Source organism: Poecile atricapillus, chromosome 1, assembly GCF_030490865.1.
Source record: "Poecile atricapillus isolate bPoeAtr1 chromosome 1, bPoeAtr1.hap1, whole genome shotgun sequence".
Taxonomy (NCBI): Eukaryota; Metazoa; Chordata; class Aves; order Passeriformes; family Paridae; genus Poecile; species Poecile atricapillus.
In genome coordinates, this window is record NC_081249.1 from 151,325,422 (window position 1) to 151,339,385 (window position 13,964).

A 13,964-nucleotide genomic window follows, 5' to 3' on the forward strand; every position below is an offset into this window, starting at 1 on the left:
ATTAATTGCTGTTTATAATTTAGCACCTGTATTAGCAGGCATCATTTTGAGACAATATGGTACCCAAAAATATATCTTAATTTAAAGTCATCCAGAAATACAGACTCTTACTAAATTCTTTGTGGTTAATTACTTTTAGTGTCTATTGTAAGTAGCCTGATTTGAGCTTGTATAGCTGTATTTTTATCTTATTTATTGCTGTATCTTGTTTTCCTGATTTTGGTAGGTTAAATGGTAAATATATCAATATAAAGTCAGTGTTGCTGCTCAGATCATCTCTTAAACTTTTCTTTGAGAAGCTAAACAGATGAAGTTCATTAAGGTTCTAAACACTAAATGTGTTGCTGATGTTCTTCAAAGGTCTTCTTTAAGCATTTTCTTTTGTAACCAGGCTAAATCTATGTATCTTGAAAGCAGCTTTGCTGAGAAGATTGTTGGGGCCCTGGTGGACAGCAAGCTGACTGTGAGCCAGCAATGCACCCTCATGGCAAAAATGGCCAATAGTATCGTTGTCAGCAGATTGGAGGCTTCTCCTCTCTGCCCAGCAGCACTGGTGAGGCTGACTCTGGAGTACTCCTTGTAGTAGGTGGCAGTAATGTTGTAGCCGAATCTCAGCTGACCTTAACATTTTCTCTGCACTGGAAACTTCTACAGAAATACAGTGGTCACATAGAAGTCTTTCCTGTATCTTGTGGACACTTTTCACCAGTTGGAAGGATAAATTTCCTTCTACCTTGAAACTAATTTTTATGCACACCAATGTATTTAAAGCGGTGTACATTGCACACTGCCTACAGAAAATAAATAAATAATAATGAAGGAAAATAAAGTCTTCAGTGTTTGATATATAGTCTCATAAAGTCCTTTTCAGCCTTTAAACAATGGAAGTTTTGATTTGAGTTGTGAGTAGTGCTGTATATAGTCATCATATAGTTGCAACTGATGACTCCCAGAACTAGCCTTTTCATCCTTTTTTCCCACTTATTAGAGATGTCAAAGAAAGACTTATATACTGTCAGCGGATAGAATGCTTGCCTTTCTTGTAAAAATATTGCATACTATCTATACATGACAGCCCTTATCTTTAAACTGATTTTTTTTTCTGGTCATGATGTTTGGTGTGCCAACTAGGCCTAATTTCTAAAGATGGAAACTGATTAAATTTTTATGCATCTTTGATTTACCACATCTAAGTGACATTCAGAATTTACATTACTAGGAATTTTTAAACCAATGAAGTCATTTTTAGGGGAAAAAGGTAGAATATTATGAAAACTGTGTAATGAAGTGAATTGTACTTTCTTATTTATACAGAGTGATACAAATGAATATGAGCTGCTCTTTCTGTGCCTTCAGCTGGTCAAGGTGAGTCCAGCTTGGGTCCAGAAAGCACATTGCTGTGGCAGTGTGGTGGTACATTTATCAGTGTTCTATTTTACTTTGCAGGGCTAATCTAGCAAGCTTTGTTATGTGGCTTCCCCTGACTACCTCAGATATGGTTTCTGTGTGTGTGATTTCTGTACCCATATGTGTTGCCATAAATGTGAGTTAGTTACTGAATGGGAATGGAGTTTATGTAGCTTTGGTAAAAAATAATTCAAGAACAACATCTCAAAGATTTTGCATGACATTTGATTTTGGAAACTGAAACTGAAAATGTAAATAGATTAAGAATTTAATATGCAGTCCTCAGAAGAAGAAAGCTTCCAGTGAGATAATACTAAGTATTTGGGGCAAAAATTAAAATTTCTGGCATGATTATTTGTAGCATTCATGGTTCAATGTTAAATGCTAGGGCTTCAGCATTTTTATTAGTTATTTCAGAGTGCTCATTTGGGAACTGGAGAGCTGTTCCTTATTTTCTAGCTACAATGCAGGCTGATAATTAATTGGAGTAAATAACTTTACACCTGTGCTAATGTGTCTTTTACATGCCACAAGGCTTTTCTAAGAGTACCTTTGAAAAGTTAAGCCTTGTCTGAATCGTGACATTAACCTCCATGCCAAAATTTAGGTCAAGTTTTTTAGGGGAAAATAAAATATGCAAAAAACAAGTTATTTTTCTTCCACAGTTTCAATATACAGTAGTGAAGCCTTACAGATTAGTGTTAATGTAGTTTTTATTTCACAACTACAAAGAAAAAATATAATGGGAAGGATGCTATCACACCAGAGAAAATAAACCATATTTTTAAACCAAAAATATGCAAATCAAAACTTTTTGCATATTTTTGGTCATCTGTTTACTCCCATTATAGTCATTATTCTTGACAGTGAAACATGAGTTACACTTCCTTAGTTAAGGAAGTTTAAAATAGTAATTATAATCTTCTTGTTTATTTAAGTAAAAGAAAGAACAATGAAGAGGAAAGTGCTTCAAATCAATCCCCCTACTATTTTAAACTCTAGAATAACTAATCAAAGCGTAATTCATAAAAACCTTGGGAGAATATAATACTGTTCCTTATATGCATTTCTGTGCAAGTGTGAGTGTTCTTAGGCAGTATCCTCATAGTTAACACTAGGTCTTAGCTGTCACTGTTACCATATGTAGTAATCTTTACTGATAAACTTAGCCCGTAATCAATAATTGCACAGACTAGGAAAGTAAAACATGATATAGTCCTTCAAATGAGAGTTATGTTAGTTGACGAGTTTGTAAAAACAATATGACACTTGTCTTCTAAATAATACTGCAGAAGTCTCTTGTAAATCCTTTGGCAATTTTTTCTAATCCTTTACAAGTTGTAAAATCATAGCTGAAAGGCAGGCAGAAATGGAATGCACAAGTAAGACATCTGTTATTGTTATATCAATGATGATGTATAACCAGCTCTGCAGTAATAACATTTTAACAAGGACTAGCGTCTTATCCAAAATGAGATCTCATCCACTTCCACGTCTTCATTTGCTACTTTCATAAGAATGAAGTTTATAATTGGGAAATGTTACCAGTTAGTGCTTGTTGGACATCACAGGTATGCTACAGTCTGGTTTGGATTAATGGCTTTGAACCCAAGTCATATTTTAACAGCAGTACCTGTACACCAGCTTCAAAATAAGGTATTTTTGTGGTGCTTATAGAAGTATTCACCATTGCTAAGTACAGTAACACTGAATTTTAGGAGTTCAGCACAGTGAAATGTACATAGTATTAATGTATGATCTAGTCCAATAAAGACAAACAGCATATTTTGCTTCATTTAGAAATGGATTTAAAATCAGAAGTGTGGAGGGCCATTCTGGGACAATTTTGGAGTGTAGATGCAACATTCTTTTAGAGAGACTGTTACCGTGTTAACTCAAAAACAAATTCTTATTAACTACATTTTAGCATCATATAAGATTCAGAGTTTCAACGTGTTTGAAATTGGTACAAAGCTACAAAACTGTGAAATAGACACAGCTTGGGAATGGCAAGGAACTTTTCCAGCTCTAGTGGAAAATGGGGAGAAGATATATTATTTTTTATTGTTGTTTTGGCCATGCATCAGTAGAAACAAAAGTAAACCAAGGAAGAAACATCTGTGTGTTTCTTTCTTTCTTTCCTTAAAACCTTTTGGTTTAATCAACGGTAAAATAGGTAATTGTGCATTCTAGTATATTTCAATACTGATTCACCCAGTAACAGCTAGTTAGCTCTTCATTTCTGTGACTTCATTGTGGAGTTAATATGAACTGAAAAAATGAGACCCATTCCATTGTTCTGTATGATTAAGTGTGGAGGTTTTTACTTTATTCTAACAGCCCATGGGACTTGGTCCAAGAATGTCTGTGGGATTTGGTCCAAAAATCCAATGATCCAAAAGCTTCCTGGTAGGGTTTTAAACTCAGTACTTCAGCTTTCAGGTTCTCTGGATTTGTGTGTGCATTTTGCTGCTGATACAGCAGTAGAATATTCCTTATTTTGTTATTATTTATTACTTTAAAAATATCTTTTTAACTATAAATCTTTTAGGCCTTTTACCAAGTTAGATTCTTACTGGAATTAGAAAAATTGATTGATTTGCTCTTGAAGAATCTGCTCTGGTTTTCTTTGCAGAAAAAGTGGAAGTGTATTGCTCTTCATCTTAGTTGCAGGCAATTTGGAAGAGTATTGTGTGTGGTTTTTTATCTGTTACAATGGATCATGCATTAGTACATACTAATACTGTGGCAGTATTTACCCCAATACGCATTTTTTTTGCTTCAAAGTTATTCTAGTTCAGAGAGATACATGTTTTTTATCTTCTTAAGCCAAGAAGATGTACATGTTTTTGTTAGGTTTTTGAAAAGCGTTGTATTACTGCTATGCTGTGCTTTAAAGAGCAAAATATGCCTACCTTTGTCTTTTAGAGTTGCAATGCTGCTTCACTTACAGAAGAGCTTTTAAACAGATCCTACTGGAAGAACACTCAGGGGTCTAGTATATTTTAGATATATTAGATACATTCAGATTCCTGAAATATTATTAGTGAGAGAAACCCTACTAGGACTTTTGTAAGCATGGGAAATTAACTTTCCAGATACAGAATGGAGAACAAATGGTACTGCTAATGTCAGAATCCAGTTACATATTTGTGATGGGTGATCTTTTTTCATTGTCCTGTCACTAAATTTATAGGCTAAGATGTTGATCTTAATGTGTAGACTAATAAAGGCATTTGTAAATTAAGATTAAAAAATGTGTAGTGAGACGACAGATGTTATTGAAAAAGAAAATATCAGATGCTGAAACAGTGTTCTTCAAGGAATGTTTCAGGGAACTATCAGATTTAATATTTCCATTAATGACACTGGCAAAACAAAACATGCTAAAAAAATAGTAGGTGTTAGAGCAGACAGGAGATAAGATTTCACGCAAAAATACCTTACTGCTGGGTAACCTTGAAGCAGGTAGTAATACAAAATGGAATGAAAGTCTGTAATATGAGGTGAAAATAACAGCAATTTCTGCTATAAATTACACTTTTTTCACTGTGAACATGTAAAGAGCTGGGGGTTCTTGTGGGTCTGATGTATTCATAGTTAAGTCAGGTAAGTGTTAAATCCATTGTACAAGAGTTTCATATGTCTGAACGTCACCTAGAATACTGTGGTGCATTTCTGGTTATCTGCTTTTAATAGAGATGAGTTCAGCTGAGATGGGTGCAACTAAATGGAATAAAGTAAACCTCAAGGAAACTGAAGAGCTTAGATTGCCTAGTCAACTAAAACAGAGACTATGAGGTGCTACAGTGGTTACTCATGAAAACATGAACATCCACAAGGCAGGAGAAAGACATTCTCTAAAGTAAAGGACAGAGCAATCAAAAGAGCAATTTGTCATAAACTGGGCTATTATAAAACATGAACTGAAAATTGTTTCTGCTTATAAAATGCGATATTACAGCTGTGTTATGGATAGATGGAACAAAGAACCAGATAGTTTCCCCTACAAAGTTTAATAAGTTTATGTAAAGGTTTTTAGATGTGGTTACCTAAGTTACTGTGAGACTAGACTCTTTCATCCCTGTTTTAGCAAGACCAACACCTTGGTTTCTTAGTTGTAGCTTGTTATGTTTTTATTGTTTCAGTCTTTTTTTCTCTTTTTCAATAGATAAACACCATTCAACACTCTTTCATAAATATCACAAACAATTTCCCAGGTAAAGCACAGAGGGCTTTGAACTTCTTTTTCTACTGCATGGTTTTTCACCTACCCTCATTGAAACAGAATCTTATTGTAATTGCTTAGGTCCACGGATGGTTCAAAAATGACTTCTTTTATAGTATTTGGTTTGTTTTATGCAAGCAACTAATGATGAGAAATGTAGACAATACAGTTGACCCAACATTGTGTCTTCTTACGCTTGTCCAAATCCTGAGTTCTCTGTTGTGTGTGAATCATGACATCATCTTCAGGAATTATTTCTTCATTCATGTTCAGTGAATTTATCTGTGATAAAAACTGGCTTCCTTTGTTTTCCAGGAAACAAATTAATTAAACATTGTTAATTATTTAGAGCTATAGGCATAGCATTTAAAATCTAACTGGTTATGCTTTAAAAATTCTTTAAAATATTGAAAATTGCTCTTTAATTTTCAGAATTTTGAAAGTAGAATGAACCTGAAGTTTTATAATGCCATGTTTTACCTATTGTCTCACATTTTTGCTTTGGTTTTCAACAGGCTTTGACTTTAAAGAAATACAGGGAGAGGTCTGTCTGTATTATCTTTTATTACACCAATTGAAATATTTGAAAAAGTTATGCTTACAGGCACAGAAGTCTCTCTTCCATGTGTGAAATAGAAATAGCAGCAAAATAAAAGTTGAGAACAGTTGCTCAGAGATAGCAGACATGCATCAATTCCGCCGTCTTTGAAAGAAAAGCAGTTGGTACTTGTGAAAGAGACAGGATAATATGGGGCTGGGGGAGAACAGGAGAGGAAGACAGGCACTTATCTGTAGGGAAAAAAGTTGGTTGTTGCATGTGAAACACTGGTTAGTCTGAGAGAGAAGGAAGGGAGATTAAAGTGTGCTATAAAACCACTCGCCAGCATCCACGTTATTTGGCATCCAGTAGAGTTGCAGGTTTTGCTTACCAGAATTTGAAAGGTGTTTCTAGTTTTCACCTGACCATAGGGGCATAATGTGTGAGCCAAGAGAGGACAGAATGAAAGATCAGAAAAGGAGTGACTATTGAGAGGTATTCACATATGGGTACTTAATTCCCTCTAGAGTGTGTCTGTTCACTCTGAGTAGTTTTACACTGATCATAGGTCTTGCTATGGCAAGTTACTGGGATAAACTGTTTATATTCCTGAAAATGCAGTTGTAGAATTGAAAGATAGTGGTGGTTCTGTGAAGTGATTATTTGCTACAGTAATAAGAGAGATTTTACGTTTTGTGCTCACATATGGTCTTCATTCATTCAGCATCTTTGGGTACCTAGGATGTTCCTGATAGTGAGGTTTCTGAGGCTAGAGACTGTTAGAACACCAAGGTGGTTCTTGGAAAATATCTCTAAAATGACATCTTCTGGAATTGCTTATAATTGGTTTGTGATTTTCTCTTTAAGTGCCAAGTACAATTTTATTTGACAGCTATAATTCCCTCTGTGGGGCTCAGGTATCTCTTTCAAATAAACACAATCTTTTTGTAGAGGTGTACCTTTTAATAAAAGCCTTCTTTGGATAGTTAATGGTTCTGTGGATGGTATGACAAGATTTTTTTCAGGGTGGATGGTATGGCATCTAAAGTTGCCCAATGTGAGAGTGTGTGTGTGTGTGTGTGTGTGTGTGTGTGTCTATTTGTTTGTGTATGTGTTTGTATCAGATGGTTGCAGATTTATGGAAATAAGTTTGTAAATTGTGGGGTTTTGTGTGTATTAGCTTGTAGATTACCATCTTTGATTTTGACCTGAGTACCTAGAAAGGATACTAGGAGTATTTCAGGGGCAGTTTGAAAAGAGTTACGATTATTGAATGCACGATTTCAATTAATGAGTACGTCCATGATGATGAGACTGTTATTCATATGTCTAATGAAGTATGGACTTGGTGCTACATATGTAATGGTGAGTAGTTGTTCTTTTATTTAGCTATGAAAGCTGCTGCTTTTGATTAAGACGTGAGGAAAGTTTATGCGTTCTAAAAGTTTATCTGGGATATTCAACAATGCCAGCTGCCCTACTCCTGCTTCTGTCCTTAGACCATCTTGATTACAGCAAAGTGCTGTGGGAGAAATAAAACCTTTTTGCCTTTCAAGCCCCCGTTTTCCTAGTTTATCTGCACTCAAGCTGACCTTTGCTAGCCCTGTTTCTAATTCTCCTCATAGACTCATTTTTAGTAGAGGATATGTGTTGTAAGTAACCAGGGTCAAATTTCTGGACCCTTGTATGTTAACCCAGTGATTTCTAGCCCCTTTTAATCCTTTCCTACACCAGGCAGCTGTAGTAATAAGGGTCAAGGGGCTGCTAGGGATTGAGGTCATTAGCTTTTGGGTTCTATTTATTAATTTTGTTGGTGTTTTTCACTGACCAGCCTTAATGGATATTATCCATTCAGCTGTATGGTATTGGAACAGCATTTGACCTTGCCAATAACATGCAAGTTTAATTTTTAAGTTTATTTTACTTTGACTGTAAACTGGATACTGCTTTTTAGATGTGGGAAGAAATTGTCTCACTTTTCATTATGCTGTGAACTGTCTGTATATCACGTTGAATACCTCAACAGTAATGTGTATAAAACCAGATCTCACTGAAGGAATAAAAAAAGCTCCAGTGAGGTCAATGAAACCTTTTAGGGATTTCATTGTTATTAACGATAATTTATTGGGAAAGGACTGTTTGCAACAAGTAAACTGTTAGACTTTATATTACTGCTTAAACCAGCACCTTTATCATTGCTTCAGCATATATTTATCTTTCTTTGACAGAACCACCAGAGCACACAGCCTGAGTCTTTGGGTTTATTACTATTTTTCAAATGTAGCAAAATGGTGAATTCAGAGTATAAGACAACAGTAAGAAAAGTAGAGATTTCATGGCCATTAGTTTCTCTTTAGCTGCTCCACTACAAATGTAAAGCTAAACAGTTAGATTCTTAAATTTCCCTCACTTGTGCGTAAGGTAAAGACTATAGACATTAGCACATTATGTGAAAATTGACAAATTTGTGCTTTTATGAACTTTAGCAGAAACAACATACCACACAGCAGATTCTTCCCTGTGTCGAGCTTTTAGCATTCTTCCTTCTGCTGTAGTTAAAATAGTTTGTTTTATGCCTTGATGTTGTCAGCTGCTACTGGTGAGGAGCAATTCCTTCACACTGAGGAGGAAAGAGTTTCATGTATTTGGTGTTTTTAGTGATATGGATGCATGCTCACTAGGTATTGTACTGTGATCAGCTAACTCATTTCATTAAAAACTCTTTTAGGTAGCAGTTATATATGGTTACTCTTAACAGAGTTGGTGTGAATCTGAACCAGAAACACAGAAGTGAAAGGCTTTCTATCCTAGTAACAATTTCCTGAGCCTTCCATTCTCCTATATTAAGAGGGGTTTTTATAGAGTGGAAAAATGCCTCATCATAAAGCTGTAAAGTTAAAACTGCAGCCCCTCTCCCTTCCCCAACACTCCTTAAACTGTGGATCTTGTTTGCTATGGGAAGTGAACTGCAGGAGGAAGCCAGATGGCAGCTGTATTGAGCTGCTGCTTTGTTGTGCAGGATGGGTGCCCCTCCTCCCTTCTCCAAAGCAAATGTTGATTCACGAATGAGGGGTTTATATATCTGAATGAGGGATTCATATGATTTCTTTAAATGTCTGCTCTTTAAATAGTTTGCAAAAGGAATTGATCCTGTACTCATAATAAGAAACTGCTTGAGATGTGTATGTGGCAAAGTTATATAATTTTAAGGTGGACTTTCTAAAATGGTGCATATAGCCATTGTCAATTTATTGCTCTCAGTTAAACTGCCTGAAGTGCTGTGCCAGCACAGCCTGCTTCTTATGAAACATACTCCAAACAGAAATACTGGTTTATATTTTATTTTAAGGTAAAATATATTTATTTTGTCAGCAATGGACTAAAATTACAGAAACCGTTAAAATATTTATAAATTAACAAGTTTCTAGCTAGGGAATTTTTTTAAATTATAAGAGGAAGATACATTGGGTGGATGGACCTGATTTACTTCACAGAATCTGTACCAAATCTCTGAATGTTTCATGGCACTTAAAAACATTTATTAAAATTCTACAGTACTTGCAGGTTAATCCTCAGGGCTGATTTTCTTTCTAATTTTTGTTTGAATTTCTTCATAAAACATAGCTTGTGTAAGTTTGTATACTTTTTAATTGTTGGGAGACATGTTTGATTACCATTGTATTTATGATGCACAATACTTAGGAGTTTTAAATTACCAAGTGTGCCAAGTTGGTTCTTCAGTTAAGACCACACACATACATAGTATAAGGTTTATGAAGATAAACCAGAACTTTATTTCTTTCACTGATTACTAGGATCATCTTCTTGTAAATCCAAGAACAATGAGCAGTCATAATTGCAAAGCTCACCATAAGCACTTTCTTCTAAATATCCAGGGCTGAATTCTCTCTGGCACCGTTGTCAACTGCATGTTCCAGGCTCAGTCTTTTGCCATAAACTGCATTCTAAGCACAATGGAAATAGCATAAAAACATAAGAATTAGGAAATTGTGTTATTAACAGGCTGTGTTTTTAACCACCATGGGGGATTTATTTAGACTGCCTAGTGTGCAAAATGTGTTCTTTAATGTAAATAGCTACTGAGAAAAAATTCAGATCCTCAGATAAATGTTAGAAATTAACCTTAAAAAATATTTTTAAGAATGTACACCAAAAAAGTAGTGTGGTTTTCCCTGCTCTTTTCTTCTGTTTCTTGCTGTCATACTCTCTTTCTGATGTCAGTTTGTACTTTTATAATGCAGATATGAGAGAAGACGGGGGAATAACTCTACAGTAGAGATGGAAAGAGTTAAATTAATTGGTTTAGAATGCTAAAACTGATATTCCTTCACCTCCACATACTACATTAAAAAGTAGTTTGGGGTGCCTGGCATCATCATGACCAGTAATATACCTAATATCAGCACTATTCAGGATCATTCAGAATTGAAGTGCGTATGGTTTATAAATAAATAAATAAATATGCATTATGTCTTTGTGGATATTAGAGATACATAATAGGCAGACATATATGTTGAAATCTATGTTTCACATCAAACCTCTATAGCATGCTTCATGAGGGAGACAAGACCCATGTGTTTTGCAGAAGCTTTTAAAGCTGTTTCATTTATTTTATTAGCCTTTAATGAATGTAATTAGAACCCAAGTAATTAAATGCAATTGTGCTCAGTATGTTCCTGTTGTAAATTGCCCTAAACAATGTGCATGGTGTGAACAAATTTGTGGGATTAATAGAGGATAGATAATGTTTTTGGATAGTATTTCACACTAAACGGCTGCAGAGAGAAACAAAGAAGCTGGCGCAGTGTCATTAATCTTAGTCAACTGGCAGTTCTGGTGTAATTTGCATGACTTAGGCAGTGACACAAGATGGGGCTAGCTTGGGATGGGTGTTAGATCACTAGGATACATATGTATTTATTTCTCTTTAGTACTCTGATTTATAAGTAGAAAGAAGTTTGTTTTAAGGAACCGATTCATTCTGGTTTCATCTTTGTTTTTACCTTAGATTAATAGAATTACTGGCAGTATATTGTATGTGTTCCTTTGTTTTTATAGTTAGCATATTGGTTTATGGATATTAAAAAACATCTGTGCATCCTTATCACCACAGAAGAAAAGCAGATGTGCTGTGATTGGATAGTGTGTTGCTAATGGAATAGATTTTCTTTCTTCACTCTGTCTGATGTGTCTTGTTTCCTAGTTTAAAAAAACCAAACAGGATACAGTAAGACACTTCCAAGTTACTGTCTGAAAAACCTTATATTAGTCATAAATATACATTTTCATTTTAATTCCTTTTGTCCACATGATTTTCTAAAATTATTGAATGCATGTAATCTGACTGAACAGAAGGATAACTCAACAACCATAAAATACTTCTAATATTTTAGTTGAGTAACGCATTTTCACAAAACAGTAGTGACCACTGCAGTTAATTTTCACAACAATTTTTAGACACCCTGGTTTGGGTTAGTTTAATTTTTCTTAAACTTACAGCTGGATGAAAATGTCTGTCAAATTGAGCTGTTTTGCTGAAAATCTAAACAAAAATATTCCACTAGCTTGCAGTTTTAGAAGGAGTCAAAATGAATTTGAGTCTTGTTAGCTGAGTGTTTCTGTCCCTGACCTTAACATCGTTTTCAAAATACTTCCCATTGAAAGCTAATATTTTTATATATGTTATGGTCCCCTTTATGTGAAAAGGGACTATTGTCCAAAATTGATGTCGACCCGTTTCATGACACCAAAATCTTCCTATAAATGTATTTTGTTTTATATTATTCACTGCCTGTTTTGACAAAAAACTGTGCCAGAATCATATGTGCTGAACTTATGAATGTAATATCTCTGGAAGATATTATTCTGTTAAATGTGTTCCTTCCACACACCCTGTTTCTTGTTATTCTGTATTACCATCATGTTAACTTAGAACTGTAATAAAATTGACTGATAACTAAACTGGGGATCTTCAGAAACCTTTGAGAAATTGCAGTCCTGACAGATAAACAGGAAGGGATTCCTGCTTCAGCAGTATCAGTGAATCTTCTAATTGTAAGTTTTCGGTACAGGAAGGTTGCACTCAACCAAGTCTGAGGAATAATGAGATAGGGTGTTCAGAGGCTGTTTAGCCAAGTAGTTACCTGTTGGACAAGTAGTAGTTACCTGTTGGGCAAGTCCTATAAGCTATATTTCTTATATTTTGGAAGCTTTTTCATCCTTTTTAAAATTGCCCCATTAAATAATGAAAATAAGGAATTTAAAATAATTGTGGGCAACCTTGAGTCCTCTTAAATGGCTTGATGATGATAAAATGTTTGTGCTTTTATCACTGCATACGAAACAATTGTAATCATACTGTTAATATGTGAAATGTGAAAATAGCACAGCTGTTACACCAAACTTTGTATGGTAAATATAACAAAAATACTGATACTGAAAATTTCCAGGCATTCAGTTAGGCCAGCTAAATCTGAAGCAAATTTGTCCCAAATGGTCTTGTCTCCTGAATTGTGAGTAAACAATGCAAAACTAACTGAATTGGAATGAAATATGGGAATTATTCTACCGTTGATGAGAACAATATTAGCCATGTATTGATACAGAGGGGTATGATGGCATTAAAGACAATATGCTTATAGCAATTTGGGAAAATATAAAATGCTTTAGCTATAGAATGTGCTCTACTGTGGGTTTTAATAAAGGGAAAGAAAGTATGTAAGGACAGTAGAACATAGTAAACAGAAACTGGCTGGATGGCTAAACACAGAGATTGGTGCTGAATGGAGTCAAATCCAGCTGGTAGCCAGTCACAAGTGGTGTTCCCAAGGGCTCAGTATTGGAGCCAGTTCTGTTTAATATCCTTATTAACAATCTGGACAAGGGGATTAAGTGCACCCTCAGTGAGTTTGCAGGTGACACCCAGTTGGGCAGAAGTGTTGATCTGCTGGAAGATAGGAAGGCTCTGCAGAGGGATTTGGACAGACTGGATTGATGGGGTGAGGCCAATCATGTGAGATGTAACAAGGCCCAGTGCCGGGTCCTGCACTTGGATCACAGCAATCCCAGGCAGTGCTAATGGGACAGTGCTGCTGGCTGGGGGAAGAGTGGTCCAGAATTTATTATTTAATAATTCTGAAAGTATGTGGAGAAGATTATGGGCTTAGCTGTACAGATGTTAAAGCACAGCGGTCTGCTTACCTGGAAAGCTGCCTGATGGAGAAGAACCTGGCAGTGCTGGTCAACGGCCAGCTGGACACGGTTCTGTGCCCAGGTAGCCAAGAAGGTCGATGACATCCTGGTCTGTATCAACAATGGTGGCCAGCAGGACCAGGGCAGCGATTGTCCTCCTAGACTCTGCATTGGTGAGGTGACATCTCGAATCCTGTGTTCAGTATTGGGCCCCTCACTGCAGGAAGGACATTGAGGGGCTGGTGTGTGTCCAGAGAAAGGCAACAGATCTGGGAAAGGGTCTGGAGCAGAGTTCATATGAGAAGCTGAGGGAGCTGCAGGTGTTTAGCCAGAGAAAAGAAGGCTCAAGGGGGAGCCTTAATTGCTCTCTACGACTACCTTGAAGGGGAGTGTAGTGAGGTGGGCGTTAGTCTCTTCTACCAGGTAACAAGTGTCAGAACCAGAGAAAACAGCTTCAAGTTGTCCCAGGGACACTTAGATTGGGTATTAGGAGCAATTCTTTTACAGAAGGGATTATCAAGCATTGGAACAACTTGTACAGGTTGAGTCACCGTCCCTGAAGGTATTGAAGACGTGTAG

At 35.9% G+C, this 13,964-nt stretch overlaps 1 protein-coding gene across 1 annotated transcript in view; it reads left to right on the top strand.

Annotated features, from left to right (window-relative positions):
• The window catches only part of LOC131585035 (outer dense fiber protein 3-like), a 103,159-nt gene that overhangs the window by 985 nt on the left and 88,210 nt on the right, over positions 1 to 13,964 (top strand). Inside the window, exons 2-4 of the mRNA XM_058850751.1 lie at positions 392 to 553; positions 1,315 to 1,365; positions 13,468 to 13,558. Of these exons, the coding sequence (XP_058706734.1) occupies positions 392 to 553; positions 1,315 to 1,365; positions 13,468 to 13,558 (304 nt within the window). The remainder of the gene's footprint in view (positions 1 to 391; positions 554 to 1,314; positions 1,366 to 13,467; positions 13,559 to 13,964) is intronic.